Source organism: Lagopus leucura, unplaced genomic scaffold (assembly GCF_019238085.1).
Source record: "Lagopus leucura isolate 7727_CA_CO unplaced genomic scaffold, USGS_WTPT01 Super-Scaffold_100001, whole genome shotgun sequence".
In the NCBI taxonomy this organism is placed as follows: Eukaryota; Metazoa; Chordata; class Aves; order Galliformes; family Phasianidae; genus Lagopus; species Lagopus leucura.
Window position 1 is genome coordinate 93620717 of NW_024962262.1, and position 14590 is coordinate 93635306.

A 14590-nucleotide genomic window follows, 5' to 3' on the forward strand; every position below is an offset into this window, starting at 1 on the left:
CTTCTCTCAGCACATACTACACCCTTCAATAAAAGTGATGCTAAAAACATTCTTTATTTAGTCAAGTTTTTCTAACATAGTGACAACTTACATAGAAACTTTAAAGGCACTTAATTCAAAGATTAGTGCAAATATCAAGATCACATCCCAGTGTGGACAGTTTACAGAGTGTCCTTTGTTCAAGTAGTGCAGCTGACAGTCTTTATCAAAGGATATCTCCTTAAATTCATTTTAAGTGTTTTTTTTGTTTTTTTTTTTTTTAAGAATGTGAATGTAACTGTTTAAATTTGTAATATGCATTTAGGAATTTTGTTTTTTTGTGAAAAAGGCAAATCTCAAATTAGGCATATTATTTTAAGTTTATTTGACTATAAATAAGGGAGGATGTGGAGGTAATAAAACATTCAACTTGTAAAAAGTGAATTCATTTATGTTGTTTTTCAATCTCATTTCAGTTTATCACCAAGTATATTACAATACCATTTCAAGGTAAGGCAAACTTATTTAGCCTTTTCTTTAAATTTAATCTTTAGAGTATTACATGATACTCAGCCTATAATTTTGTTGATAAAATTCATAATTGTTCACAAAGACACCGAATCACTTTTGAAATAAACATTTTTCAGTAAATGGAGTTAGGGATATCTGTAGTGTAAGCATTGATAACAGCTACTGTCTGTGCTTTTAAAGTGAACTTGTAGTTTTAGTGGCCCTTTTTGTGCATTCCTGCCTATACAAAGTGTTGGACTGTATTAAATGTAACTATTTCATGTATTTCAAATGAATCCTTTCAAACCAGGGATTTTAGACCCTTAGGTTTATTAAAAATGTGTGAGTTGACTAAAGCAAAGAGGAACGTAACTGTAGATTTGCATTCATTCTGTTTTCCCAAGATGATGCATGGTTTACTGTATCTCACAGGAAAAGTTTTCTGAGCAGTTCTGGGTTGGATTGACTGAAAGAAAATAGGAAATCTGTGGTATTTTTGGTTTGATAACTTTGTTTTATGTAATTTAAATGGTTTCCCTTGTGCCAGGAATTAAATATACAATTGCAGTTTTAATAAATTCGATTGTGTATTTATTTTAGTATGTAGTAACTCTAATTATCCATACTATGACGTGTTGTTTTCTCTTCTACAGCCACGAATAGTTACTTTAAATCCTATTTTTTACAGTGGCACTTAATAAGAACGTTAAGCTGACTGTGGATACCTTGGATGTGAGAAGGTTTGGCTTGTGGAAAAATGATGGTGGCTGTTCTTCAACAACAATAATTTTCATTTGGTTGTCTGTGGATTATTTAGAAAAGATTGAAACCCAGTTAGGAAAACGTATTAGCAGCGAACCATGTGAGTACTCTTGCCTTATATCCCAACATGAGTACAATGCACCTAAGCAGTAAACCCCTTCTATCCACAAGATGCTCTGCCATCAATTTATCTGCATGGGGTTCACACCTGGACTAGAGGCTCGCCTGGGACAGCTCTGGGAAGAGCCTTGATGGGGATGTCCCTTTTTCCAAGTCTTCAGTTGGGGTTTTTGCCTGCCATTGTGCCCTTGTGCTTCTGTGGGCTTGTGGAGTTGGGCTTCTGATGAACCGATGAACCTCTATGATGAACCCAGGAAGGATATTACTTAGTCTTCTCCTTCTGTTGTTTCTCTATGCTCCTTTGTGGGTGTGCAGATGAACTTTTGTCACACAGCAGTATCATTAATAATATCCATTCTTTCCTTTTTCCAGCCAAATCTAGTGAATTTATTTTTCTTGAACTGTCCCAACCACTCACAGAACAAGAAGTCGTCAGGCTCTCTGAATTAATTACAGAGATAAGCAAGAAAAACAGGGCGCCAGATCTCCCTGAATTGTTATCTTTGAAGCAAGCTTTACTCTTGTTTAAGGACTTGTCTCCTGAAGAGTGCTCTTTTATAAGTTCCAGTGAGGATCTGCTAAAGCAATGTGCAACAAAAGAGAGTATCTCATTTGCTCAAGAGCCTACATTTCAGGTTAGCGAATAACTGTTGCTTGATTTATCACCAGTTGTTGGTGTTCACATATTCCACTCAGTGTTGGATCAGACCAGTGCAGAAAACACATTTTCTATATCTCCAGTTTAAAAAAACCAAAAAACAAACAAACAAAAAAACCCACAACACAATTGTTTGCTATTTATTTCTTACAAAGGGGACAATTTGTGATAAACTAGGCGATATGTATGAAGGGATAACGTAGAGGGACCTCGTCAATAAGTGACAAATGCTCAAACTTTTGATTGACTTATGGCTGCATATGCTCAGACCATAGGGATTTCCTGCTGTTGTGGTGACCCCAGGGCAGCAAGCTAGGAGTTAGTCAAGTAAGAAGCAATGGAGCCATTTATCAGTTGAACTAGAAGTGAATGGTTGCAGTAGGGAAGAAACTGTGTATCTTTCCCATTCCAGAGATGTCTTGACATTCCTTGGGCTGCTCTGCAGCTTCAAAAGCTGAATAATGTTTTGTGATACTTTTTATTTCCTTTTTCTGGTAGAAACCAAAACCAAAAGTGGCCAGGCCCAGTTATGCCCTTGCGAATAAGCAGAACAGTGGTTGCTATTCTATCTCTCTATCCTCTGCACTGAATGAAGAATGGAAAGAAGTAGGAGAATCTGGAGCAGTTAAGAAGTATGTAATTTTCATTTTAAGTTAATTTTGGTGTTGTGTAATAGAATATAATATCACTAGATATAAATGTAGCTATTCAAAAGTTAACAGACAAGATGAGTGTGTTACAGGATGAAATAGAACCTGAGAAATCCGGAAATACCTGAACTGTAACTGCTAGGCCAGATCATAGTTGTATCAGTGGGAGGATAGGGTTCTCATGACCTCTATCGGTGTCCGTGTTCTTATTACAGCAAAATGATTGGTAATTTAAGCTGTCTTTTTTTTTTTTTCCCCTTTAAACAGTGTTTTCTTTCACTGTTCTGTCCCATTTGATCTATGTATAACTAGTTTGTCATACGTTTTACTAGTTATTACAGGACCTAGCTTAACAAAATACATTACAAAATGAGAGCATGCAGATGCGTAATGCAGGTATCGTATATTTAGCATGGCAAATATTAGTTGGAATAAAGTTTTCTTGAGAACTTTTTGTGAGAGTATATGCCCTAGTATTTTTCCTAATTTGTATAGCCATTTATCAATTACTTTTATGAAAAGAAAAAAGGAGGAAAAGGTAAAAGTAAAAAACTTCATTTTCAGAAGTTTACTCAAAATTCTAGTGTGCAGTGGGGGACATAAACACTCTTGTAAATATTCTTAGTATTGGGCTTGAAGAACTTTTGATATGGTTAAAGATTCTGAGAACTTGCACTTCACCACGTTTTCTAGAGAGTATTTTTCATATAAAATGACCATACAAAAGAAGTGTTGTGTAAAACATGGTTCTTTACTGTTATGACGTGTTTTGTGTTTTCTAGTCTGATTGTTTATCCACCCCCACCTGCAAAAGGAGGACTTGGAGTCACAAGAGAGGACCTAAAATGCTTAGAATACGGAGAGTTTCTTAATGATGTCATCATTGATTTCTATCTTAAGTAAGTAATCAAGTAAGTCATTGTTTATAGTGAAATGATCAACAGTAATGTCATACTAAATGAGTTTCTCTAGAAAGTTCATCTCAACTTTCATGTGTCTGACTTGTACAAGTCAAGTTGGCAATTTATACTACTGATCTGTTCTATTCTTTTTGTAAATAAAGTATAACACTGCATAGTCTTATATTAGGCCTGGCTTTGTTACAAGTCCTAGAAATGTAGCTGTAAAAATAAGGGTAGCAACGTTAATACTGGAGCACAAACCTGAGATAAAAGCATCTGCATTTTTAGTGGCTGTTTGGCCTTTTCAGTCTGTAAACAATATAAAATAGAGTAGATTAAAAAAATAAATAAATAAATAAAAAATAAAAAATTGTGAAGACAACTGATATTAAACAATCTGAATATGCAAAGTCATTAAAATAATAGTTATTCTCTTGATCAGTAAAGATACTTTCTAGAAAGGGAGTATGTTAGTTGCCATCTTTTTTTCTTTGATAGATACCTGTTGTTGGAGAAGGCACCAAAACATCTTGCTGAGCGTACACACATTTTTAGCAGCTTCTTCTATAAATGCCTGACCAGGACAGAAAAATTCTCTGAGGAAGATCCCAAAGTTTCGTAAGTTCTTGTTAGATGGCATAATGAACTTCAGCAAACTATTTGTTATTATTGAGAAATTTGCACATTTTCTTCAAATTAGCATGTAAAATGTTAATCAGTGTTCTTCAAATGACTAGTGGTTAAATTGTGAAGTTGTAACTCACAGTTGAAATATATAAAAATATGTATGTTTTTCAAATAGAATAGGAATAAAAGTGTTAATACCTTTCCCTGTTATTAGGAGTTTCATCTTCACTTCATACAGTTACTTACAGATTTTGATTTTTTTGTTATAGATTCAGAGCTTTGAAAGGTATGCATCATTTTAAGTGATGCATGTCCAAAAATATTTTTAGATTTACCACATATTTCATGTTGCACACTGATAATAAATTACTGTCCAAAGTTTCACTGAAAAAAATTTCTTACGCACCATGTTTACACATACAAGGCTCAAAAATCCAAGAAATGGTGCTGCAGGGAATGTCTTTTTTTTTTTTTTTAAACTTCTTTCTGATCCTGAATGTTTTGGAGTGGAGACAAAATTGTCCATGTTAAGAAAGCTTAGATGCTTATATAGGTGTTTTTTCCAAGTTGTAAACATGTCCTCCCCTTTTATATTTCCAGCACTTCTCAATCACATAGCAGAGGATGTTAGCAGCAAGCCTTCACTGTCCTCTGCAGAGCTTCTCAGCAGCTTGGTTTTCCCTTCCTTGCTCCTTCTTTCCCTTTCCTCCCACATTGAAGTTATGATTCTTAATCATAGTTAATATGCATAGAATGTAATTAAAATAGTGATGGGATTTTGCTTTCAGTTCACATTTGATACAAAGCTTTTTGAACTATTAGTCTCCATTTTAACTTAATGATAATAAGAAACTGAAAATCTGAACTGACATTTCTTGTCATTTTATTCTTATTCTCCTAGAATCCTTTTACCATGCTTTATGTCTGTAGGCATAGAAATGAAATGTGATCCAACCGTTAAAGCTCAGGACTGCAGGGAATTTGTGCTGTGGTTCTGACTTTGTTATCAGTTTGCAGGGATACCCTAGAAAAGGCATTTTTATGTTTATGCTTCTGAAACGAAGACTATTTCAATAGGTCCTCAAAAGAAACAATGTGAAGTTGAACTCGTGTATGTTGTGAACTTCTGTAGATCTGCTTTTACAATAACAGATGCAATTTTTGCATTTGGTGTAGTAAATAATTAGTAGGTAAATACTTGCAGCAGATCTTTCAAATCAATGGATAGTTTACCAGAAAGTTTAAGATGGTTCAGAAATGGCTTGTTATTTACTTGGGCATAATGTTTTGCTGGTTCTTTTTTTTTTTTTCCCAAAAGAAAAATATGTCAAGAGCAAATGAAAAACCTGTTGAGGCATTAGGAATATGTAGGAATACTAAATCTATATACATTACTCTTAGTGGACAAATCTTAATAGTAATTGTCATTTGGTTTTCAGAGTGGCACAAAGAAGACACAAAAGAGTAAGAACATGGACTCGTCACATAAACATCTTCAGTAAAGATTACATCTTCGTGCCTGTGAATGAGGAGTAAGTCTGTGTTTCAGACACCTTTTTTGATATTTAAAGATTTTAGTATTTGAATGTTGATTTTAAAGATTTATGGCTGGAGGCCATATGGCTGCTGGCTTGGGTGATTGGAAATGAACACATTAGATTTTGAAATAACAGTGAGGTATGAAATGAGGAATTTTGAAGTCTCTTCAGAGGTTAATTTTCCTATTAATTAGTGCTATTGTGAGTAAACTTTACGTCTTTGTTCTTGTTTTTTCTGAAAATTGCTTTTATGTATTTCAAAATAAATTTCATATCATTATGATGATTCTTGTGCAAGTAATGCTTCTATAAAGAGTCTCAGCAACTCACAGGGTTAATGGTAAAAGGAGCAGAAGTAGCACTGTGACTGGGCCTGGCTGAATAACTGACCTGCACATGGAAACTCCAGGAAAGCTGAATAGTAATTGAGAGCTACCGTTGAATTCCTACAGGAAGACATAAAGGCAGAGCCATGTTTAACTTGTAACTGTATTCAAAGCTGGGATCACTGTCACCAATTATTTTATTACTATACTAGTGGGGTGGGTGGTGAGAGCTATAAATTGCTGTGGAAGGAATTTATACTTATTTCTGCAGTTATGCCATAACGTAAAGAAAAAAGTGAGTCAGAGGGTTTATGTGTGATGCCATGAAAGAACATTGCAACAGCAGTTATGTGTAATAGATTGGTTGTCCACAAGCTCTCAATGTTATAAAAGCTTATCAGAACCAAATGTTACAAAATTTTGACATTTTTCCTCCCTTTCTCCTCACTGTTGGGCAGGTCTCATTGGTACATTGCAGTTATCTGTTTTCCTTGGTTAGAAGAAACTGTGTATGAAGACTGTCCTCATCAGAATTCATTTAATCTATCTCCACTTCAGTCAGAGAACAAGAGTGAGGACTCTGTAATTGGTTCAGCGTTGCCCTATCCTGAAGAAGAAATGGATGCAAACAGATTTTTTTCCTCCAAAGGTAGGTAACCTAAAAGAAAATTATCAGTTCATGTACAATTCTGATAGTTTATTAATCCTCAAAGGAGAGAAATAATGTCTGAAAAGCTATTTCTTATCTTAAGTTGTAGTATGTTTTTGTGTTACTATGCATAGCAAGGGCTACACTGCATTCCTTTTTTCCAGAAACTCTGGAAAATAGTGGAAGAGAGGTAAAGCAGTGACTTATTTCCCATCATGAGTGAAATTTCTTGGATTTCATTAAGAATATTATCAGGGTGGGAAGCCCTCTAAATCTGCTATTTGACTATTTAGAAGAGAAGCAAAATTTATTTATTTTTGAGTGCTCATAATCGTTAATTTGAAAATGGAAATGTCTCACTTTAAGGAACTTTTTTTTTTTAATACTTACTACATTTGTTCTTTTGTACTAGGTGGCAACGAATCCGCTGATTCTGCCTCAGTCCTGGATTCAGGTATTTCTAAAGTAAGTGCCTTGCTGTACTGAAAGATGAAATGTATTACTTTATTTCCATGCAAATGATTTTGTCATCTTTTTGCAGCAGCTGTCATTATTTATGTGGTCTGCATCCTATGCAAGGCACTTTGAATTAGTCTGAAGTCCTCCTTTGCCTGTTTACATTGCTTATGCTATTGTTTCACCTTTTAAAAGATTTCATATAGTTCTCTGTTTCTGAAAGGGAAGGCTCTGGCTTTTAATCTGTAAAGACTTTTGTTTTCATACTTGTACTTCTTGTAAGGTTAATTTTATTTTCTCTTCTCCAGATCTCCCTAAATAATTCCAAGAGGCAAATTTGTAAAAGGTATGTTTCTATTTTTGTGTTAATGTTTGTATCATTAAAGATCTTATTAAAAAATTCCATGATGATTGATTCAGCTATTTGTTGTTGTACACCTACAGCTGTAGGGACTTGTCTGTTTTCTTGCACATTTGTTTGGTTAATAATGCTCTTGTTAAGCTATATTAAAAAAAAAAAAAAATTGCTTTGGTAGTGTTGCTAATGAAATGACTTTGTTGTTGTCTGCAGGCCCTGTATACTGATCTTAGATTCTTTGAAGGCTGGTTCTGTGCAGAAGACAGTTCAGGTTTTGAGAGAGTAAGTGACAATAGTTTCCATTTATTAGAAAGAGATGCTGCTGGTTATATTTCTATGCTTAAAATACTTTTCTCTATGAAGATGTACCTCTCTGTTGCAAAAGGATTACTCATAAGCAGCCACAACCATTATTGTAACAGCAGTACAGAGGTTTGTGCGAGAAGCATGTCTTTGTTTTGCAGCCTAAATGTAACATGAAAATTGTGAACTGGATGGTGAATTGACTTCCTTCTAAAGTTCAAAATAAGTAATACTAGTAAGGTATTTTAAATGAACATTTCAAAGTTTAAATGATACATTTTCCAATGGACTGACCTTCATTTTTTTAATGGAGCTTTCAGAATTCCTGTCTTAAATCCACAGCTAAGTATGTACAAAAAAATACAAACTACACTGATGCTGTCTACAAGTGTCATGTGTCAGGATACTAATATCAGGGTGGTATTATCTATTTTGAAAAGTGAGAGTAAAAAATATATTCAGTCTTTTATGTGAAAAGTATGCAAGTATTGGAAGAGTTCATGAAATTTACAGTTCTTTCATGTACTCCTAATGACTTAAATAGCTATCACAACATTTTTAAAAAGTTGCTAATATTCATTCTTTGAAGATAAACAGAATCGATCTTTTTGTACTCTGTTGTATTCACTTCACTGAAAGAAGCAAAAATCTGTAAACCAGGTACTACTCAGAAAAGATCTTTCTTGTAGAAGTAAATCCTTCATAAAACTGCAGTGGGTGTAAATGGAAATCAGTTAATTTTTTGACAGTATCTATTCCCTAGAGAGCGACCATGTTTTTTGGGGAAGAATGAAATAGCATTTTTAATTTTTAAATCTCTGTTTAATGTAGGTGATGTAGAGATTTATGCTTTGGGCTACTCCCAGAGATAAAATTCCAGAGTGAGATTTCTTGGTGTTCAGTCACAGAGGTGTCACAAGAAGTCAGGAAAAAAAAGAGATGATTTACTGAGGTGTGAACTTGGGGAAGCAGACATCATAACTTCAATTTGCAGTTACACAATGAAAGCAGAAATTTAAAGAAAACTGATACAAAGGTTTCATAACTTATTCTTTGATAGAATCGTAGAATGACCTGGGTTGAAAAGGACCACAATGATCATCTGGTTTCAACCTCCTGCTATGTGCAGGGTCGCCAACCAGCAGCCCAGGCTGCCCAGAGCCACATCCAGCCTGGCCTTGAATGCCTCCAGGGATGGGGCATCCACAGCCTCCTTGGGCAACCTGTTCAGTGCGTCACCACCTCTGTGTGAAAAACTTCCTCCTAATATCTAACCTAAACCTCCTTGTCTTAGTTTATTTTTCCCTAAGTTCATTTTCACTATGCTTCGAGTATTGTTTAGACCCAAATAAATTAAAGCCTACAGTCATAAGTCCTTTTCTAGTACTTATGACATGTGCCTCACTGAACGCTCTGTCTTTGAATTCTGTTTTATGTTTGGTTACTATTCACAGGTGCCATTTTTTTCAGAATGTTTTGAGTGTTTTATATGTATTTTTATTGTCAGAATTACGAGGCCTTGTGGAAATCAAACTGAGGTCTGACTTAGTGTGTGTAGTATTTTTTTACTCCCTGAAGTCAGACATTTATTTTCCAGAAATGTTCAGTGTTTGCAACCATAACTGAAGTCAACAGAAAGGCATAGCCTTAGCAAAATCCAGAAAAAAATCCATCTATTACCTTTCCTTTGTTCCACGAGTGTGTGATCTTGTCATAAAACAATATCAAATCAGTGAGATGGAATTTTTTTGTGTCCCATCTGTGTTGATGGGACTTGATGACTGTGTTATTTTTGAATGCCTTTTGGTGACACACAGGATAATCTTTTCAATAATTTTTTCAGTTACTGAAGTTAAACTAATGGGTTTGTGATTTCCAGTGTCTTCTCTTTTACCCTTCTTGTAAACTGGAACAATATTGGCTAGTTTCCAGTCAGAAGAGACCTCTCCAGACTGCCAAGATCTTTGATAGATAGTTGAGAGGAGTCATGGTTCATTACAGTTTTAATATCAGCAAATAGTCACTGCTCCCCCAGCTTACAGGACTGGGCAACGAAAAGCCTGTAATTATTAAAGACCAAGGCTATCAAAATATTCAATGCCTCTGCCTTTTTCATTATCTCTGTTTGTCAAATGCCTAGCCAGTAACATTCCAATATTTTCCTTAGTATTTTTCTTGCTATTAGCATACCATTGAAAGGATTATTTTTGTTATCTGAAACATTATTGGCCAAATTTAACTCTGGTTGAACTTTAGCCTTTCATGTTTTCTTACTGCAAATGCAAGCTGCAGCTTTGTAATTTTCCTATGTAGCCTGACCTTGCTTAAAGATCTGAATCTGACCTTGTGAGACACTTGTGCTTTCAATCCCATGTTCAAAATCAGTAGTCGGTTCAGAAAGTGAAATCAGTGAGTTGCTACTGAAGCAAGAGAACAATAAAAAAAAACTGATAACAAGTAAGTCGTAATCATTAAAGAAATGATCCTTTAAGTTTTTTAACAGGTTTTCCAATGCTTTATACCCTAATGGGCTGCAAGGGTTATAATGGTGTAATTACAGCTGAAGTTCAAAAAATGAACTTTAAAGTTGAACTTTAGTAGCTTTCTAAATTTTTCAAATTCTAATTTTTTTAAGGTAGAAAAGCACTGTTGGCTTTTTTGGATGAACACAATAAAATCTGGGAAATATCACTTGAATTCCTCCTGGAGCTCAGATTTAAAAATGACCTAGTATCCTAATAGCTTGAATAAACTCAATGCAGACAATGATAATGATTATTATTTTTAAATAATTTCACACATCTTTTCCACTTTGCTTATTGTATATTATATGATGGAACTGAATCTGTGTAAGGTAGAAAATTGGTAGTGGGAATTTTGTTATTTGTATGAACTTATTTTACAGATTCTGTGAAATAAATTGGTTAAGGCTATCTTAACATTTTGTCCAGCTACAGAACAATATTGAGAAGCATCTAAAAACGCATTGAGCTTGAGAGATATTCGGTTTATTTCTTAAATATTAATCTATTTGCTTTCTTTTATAGGTATCTTGAAGTAGAATGGGAAGCTAAACGAAAAACACATCGTGAATTCAGTAAATCAACAATGGTTGACTTTTATCCAAGAGTGCCTAAGCAAGATAACAGTAGCGACTGTGGGGTGTATTTGCTACAATATGTGGAAAGCTTCTTCCAGGTACTAAAAGAATCTGCTTTTCCTATTCCCCTGTCTCGCTCCAATTTATAGGAGGGAGATGAGGTTCTTTTAATATCTATATACCCAGTGTGAGATTAAGAATATGTCATATGTTGTTGCATCCAGTTTATTACCAAACCTAATCAGGGAGACGGGGAAGGGAAGGAGGGCAATAGAAAAGATGGAAAAGAAGCAGGAGTTGTGTAAAGCGGGGATAGTCACCAGCAGGATCCAGCAGCGGTCCCGTTGCACGGCGTTTGAAGGTCCCAGGCAGCAGGGGGACGAGGAGCAGCAGCGAGGCCGGCCTTGGGCAGCAAGCAGGTAGACGAAGAAGTCGAGGAGCCAATCCTTGAAGCAGCAGCAGCGCTCAGGCAGCAAGCACTGGAGAGTTTGACAGTATGCAGGAGTCACCTCACGAGGAATCTGATCATCAGGAATCCCTCTTCTTCTTTAGGAGGGATCTGCTGCCAGAAACCTCCGTTGTTCTTCATGAGGAATCTGCTGCCAAAAACCTCTGTTCTTCTTCATGAGGAATCTGTTGTCAGAAATCCTATCCTCATGGTTTTCAGTTCCTCTTTTATCCTCCTTGTTCTCCTGCTTACGTGGCAAAGGATGGGCCTTGAGCAAGAGTCATTGAGTACCCGCTGAGATGGCCATCATCCTGAGATAAGTCCACGCAAAGGAGCACTTCACAGCTATTCAGCGGCAGTTCATCTCGTGCTTGTTGCCCCTGGCCTCGTCCATCTGAGTCCCCCAGACAAAGGATCTCACAACCTTTGCCCAGGACTTGCCTGGACTTGTTCATGTGTGTCCTTCAGACAAAGGATTTCACAATCCTTGCTCGGGACTTGAACAAGTCCAACTGTGTCCCCAGCAAGCTTTGAGACTCAGACGTTAACAGAGTTATGTCTTACACCACCCCGTGACTCAAAGGTTGCTTTAAAATGGGACACAGATGATCCACGATGGTGAGAAAAGGATAGCATGCATAAAGGTAAAGGAGGGAAGGGGGCAAGGAATCAAATATATAATATAATCATTACAAAAGATTTCTTAGGCTGGGCCCTGATGTGCTTCACTTCCCCATCAGTAGAGCAGGTTACAAACTACATAGGTGATACAACGTACAACATCTCGCTCCATTTTATAGGAGGGAGAGGAGGTTCTTTTATTATCTATATACCTGGCGTGAGATTAAGAAGCAACGGTTCAAATGTTGGTCCGACCAGTTTATTACAAATCTTAATCAGGGAAATGAGGAAGGGGAGGACGGACACTATTATGATTAGGGTAATGGGGAAGTGAAGGAGGGCGATAGAAAAGATAGAAAAGAAGAAGCAAGGAGTCTTTATAGGCAGCAAGAGGGACATAGTCACCACCATGGATCCAGCGAGATTCGTAGTTCCGTCTTTGATCCTCGGTAGTGGAGGGTCGTCGGGCATCGTTGTTCTATTGACGACAACGACGACCATGGCAATGATGGCCCCTTTTCAATAGTTTCAGAGTGGTCGAGTCAGCTGTCTTTGGAGTGACAGCTCAAATCCAAAGTGGTTGAGTCAGCTCTCCTTTGAGTGGCAGCTTCTGGCTTTGGGATCTCAGCAGAAACTCCTTTGTTCCCATCTTCCGGGCCTTGCCAGCAGATAAGAGGGAGCAGGGGTGCCCATCTGCATCCTGTTTCTCACAGAACATGATGGTATCGTTCCCCAATTTTCCCATACCTAGCTGGAGCTGTTTAATTGCAGGCCAGATCTTCCGCCAGTAAACACTCCTGAGCACTCTCATCTGCTCTTCTACAGAGCAAGCAGCTCTGAAGGAAGGGGCTTTCAAATGTTCCCAAAGCGATATCGATTGTCACACGTTAGCACCCATTAGTTGCCTCATCAACAAATCACTCAGAGTCTTATCACAAGAAATACCTCAGGAAGCAAGCTTTGAGCCAAAAAACAAAGAAGGATTCTCACATCCTCAAAATCACCTCAAACCATAAACTGCTGTTTCTGAGAGAAATATCCAGACAGAAAACCTGTGTTGCTTAGTGTCTAACATTGTCTAAGGTATTTGAGGAAGAGAACATAAAATCTGTTCTTTGTGTTGTGTCAGGAGGTCTTTGTGTCTGGAACACAGATGATTTCTCTGGGTTTCTTATGCAGGCATTTCTAACCTTGTGGTTTAATATTGCATTTATTAACACATTCAAGGTCTGCAGCTGTAAGGATACCTTTGGATCCTATGTAGTTTATGCTTTTCTGACCTACTGATGGTACAAAGACGTGTTTTCTGTGCAGGTCCTCACTTCTTGTTGCCTTTCAGACTTTGTTCAGCTTTTCCTTTGGCCTTTGAATGTCACTGTCTGTGCAGGCAGCAGGTTCTGCAAAGAGATGGAAGTAGGATCCTTAAGAGACAATGCACAAAGCTTAGGGAATCTCTCTTACATGTTCAGTACATACTTCTAAATATCATCTTCTTGATCTTCCTCATGACCTGCTCTAGCAGCTCTGTGCCTTTCTTAAGTTGTGGGCCCAGGACTGAGCACAGTTCTTCAGGTGGGATCTCATGAGAGCTGAGTAGAGGGAGAGAATCGCCTCCTCTGATCTGCTATCTAGCTTTCTTTTGCAATCCAGGTATGGTTTGTTTTCTGAGCTGCAACTTCCTGTTATCAGTTCACGTCAAGCTTTTCATCCCCTGGTACTCTTAAGTTCAGCAAAAGGCTGCCCTCTGTCCACTCGTCGCCCAGTGTGCAATCATGTGAATGACCTTGCACCTAGCCTAGTTGAATGACAGTTTGTTTGCATGGACCCACCTCTTGAGCCTGTTGGAGTCCCTCTTGATGGCATTGTCCCTCCAACATCCCACGGCACTTCTCAGCTTGGTGTCATCTGCAAAATTCCTGAGGGTGCACTAAATCCCACTGTCCACATCACTGACAAAAATGTTAAATAATATCAGTCCCAGTACCAACTCTTGAAGAACACCACTTATTGCTTGTCTCCACTTGGACAGTGAGCTGTTGACCACAACTCTTTGAATGCAGCTACTCAGCCAATTCTTTATTCACCAAGTGTTCCATCTATCATATCCATGTCTCATCAGGTTAGAGTGAAAGATCTAATGTGGGCTGTGGGCTATCTGCTCTATTTGGCCTTCCTTAAGTAGGGGGTTTGGACTAGGTGACCTCCAGAAGTCCCTTCCAGCCTCATCCATTCAGTGATTTTGTGATAGGTAGGTAGAAGATGAATTTATTTATTTTTCTTTTTTTTTTTTTACCAGCGTTCTGAATTGCCCATTCTCTAACAATATGGAAGCAAGGTCAGGATGAGGTATTTTTTTGTTTGTGCTAAACATACCAGGACTCACAGGCCATTCTGACTTTGCTTTTTTGAATTTACCATGACTCTTTATTCACAGGAAGGGGAAGGTGAAAAATAGGCATGGCAAAAGAACGATGAGGGGAGGAAGAAAAAAAAAACTTTGGCAGTTAATAGGTAGTGTTGTGATCTTGTTGCCAGAGCTAGCAATATCTCAGCCATTTGAATTTGACTTCCTCTTTTGTCCAA

General features: G+C 37.2%; 1 protein-coding gene across 12 annotated transcripts in view; it reads left to right on the forward strand.

Annotated features, from left to right (window-relative positions):
• Window positions 1-14590, forward strand: part of SENP7 (SUMO specific peptidase 7) — a 47413-nt gene that overhangs the window by 30078 nt on the left and 2745 nt on the right. For 11 of the 12 annotated variants that reach the window (XM_042867578.1, XM_042867577.1, XM_042867584.1 and 8 more), the window contains 12 exons: window positions 456-489; window positions 1178-1351; window positions 1744-2006; window positions 2528-2661; window positions 3462-3578; window positions 4080-4199; window positions 5648-5740; window positions 6531-6721; window positions 7134-7186; window positions 7486-7523; window positions 7749-7817; window positions 10886-11036. In XM_042867578.1, the coding sequence (XP_042723512.1) occupies window positions 456-489; window positions 1178-1351; window positions 1744-2006; window positions 2528-2661; window positions 3462-3578; window positions 4080-4199; window positions 5648-5740; window positions 6531-6721; window positions 7134-7186; window positions 7486-7523; window positions 7749-7817; window positions 10886-11036 (1437 nt within the window). Of the gene's footprint in view, window positions 1-455; window positions 490-1177; window positions 1352-1743; window positions 2007-2527; window positions 2662-3461; window positions 3579-4079; window positions 4200-5647; window positions 5741-6530; window positions 6722-7133; window positions 7187-7485; window positions 7524-7748; window positions 7818-10885; window positions 11037-14303; window positions 14343-14590 lie in introns of all 12 variants that reach the window. The other variant, XM_042867581.1, reaches the window with a different exon arrangement.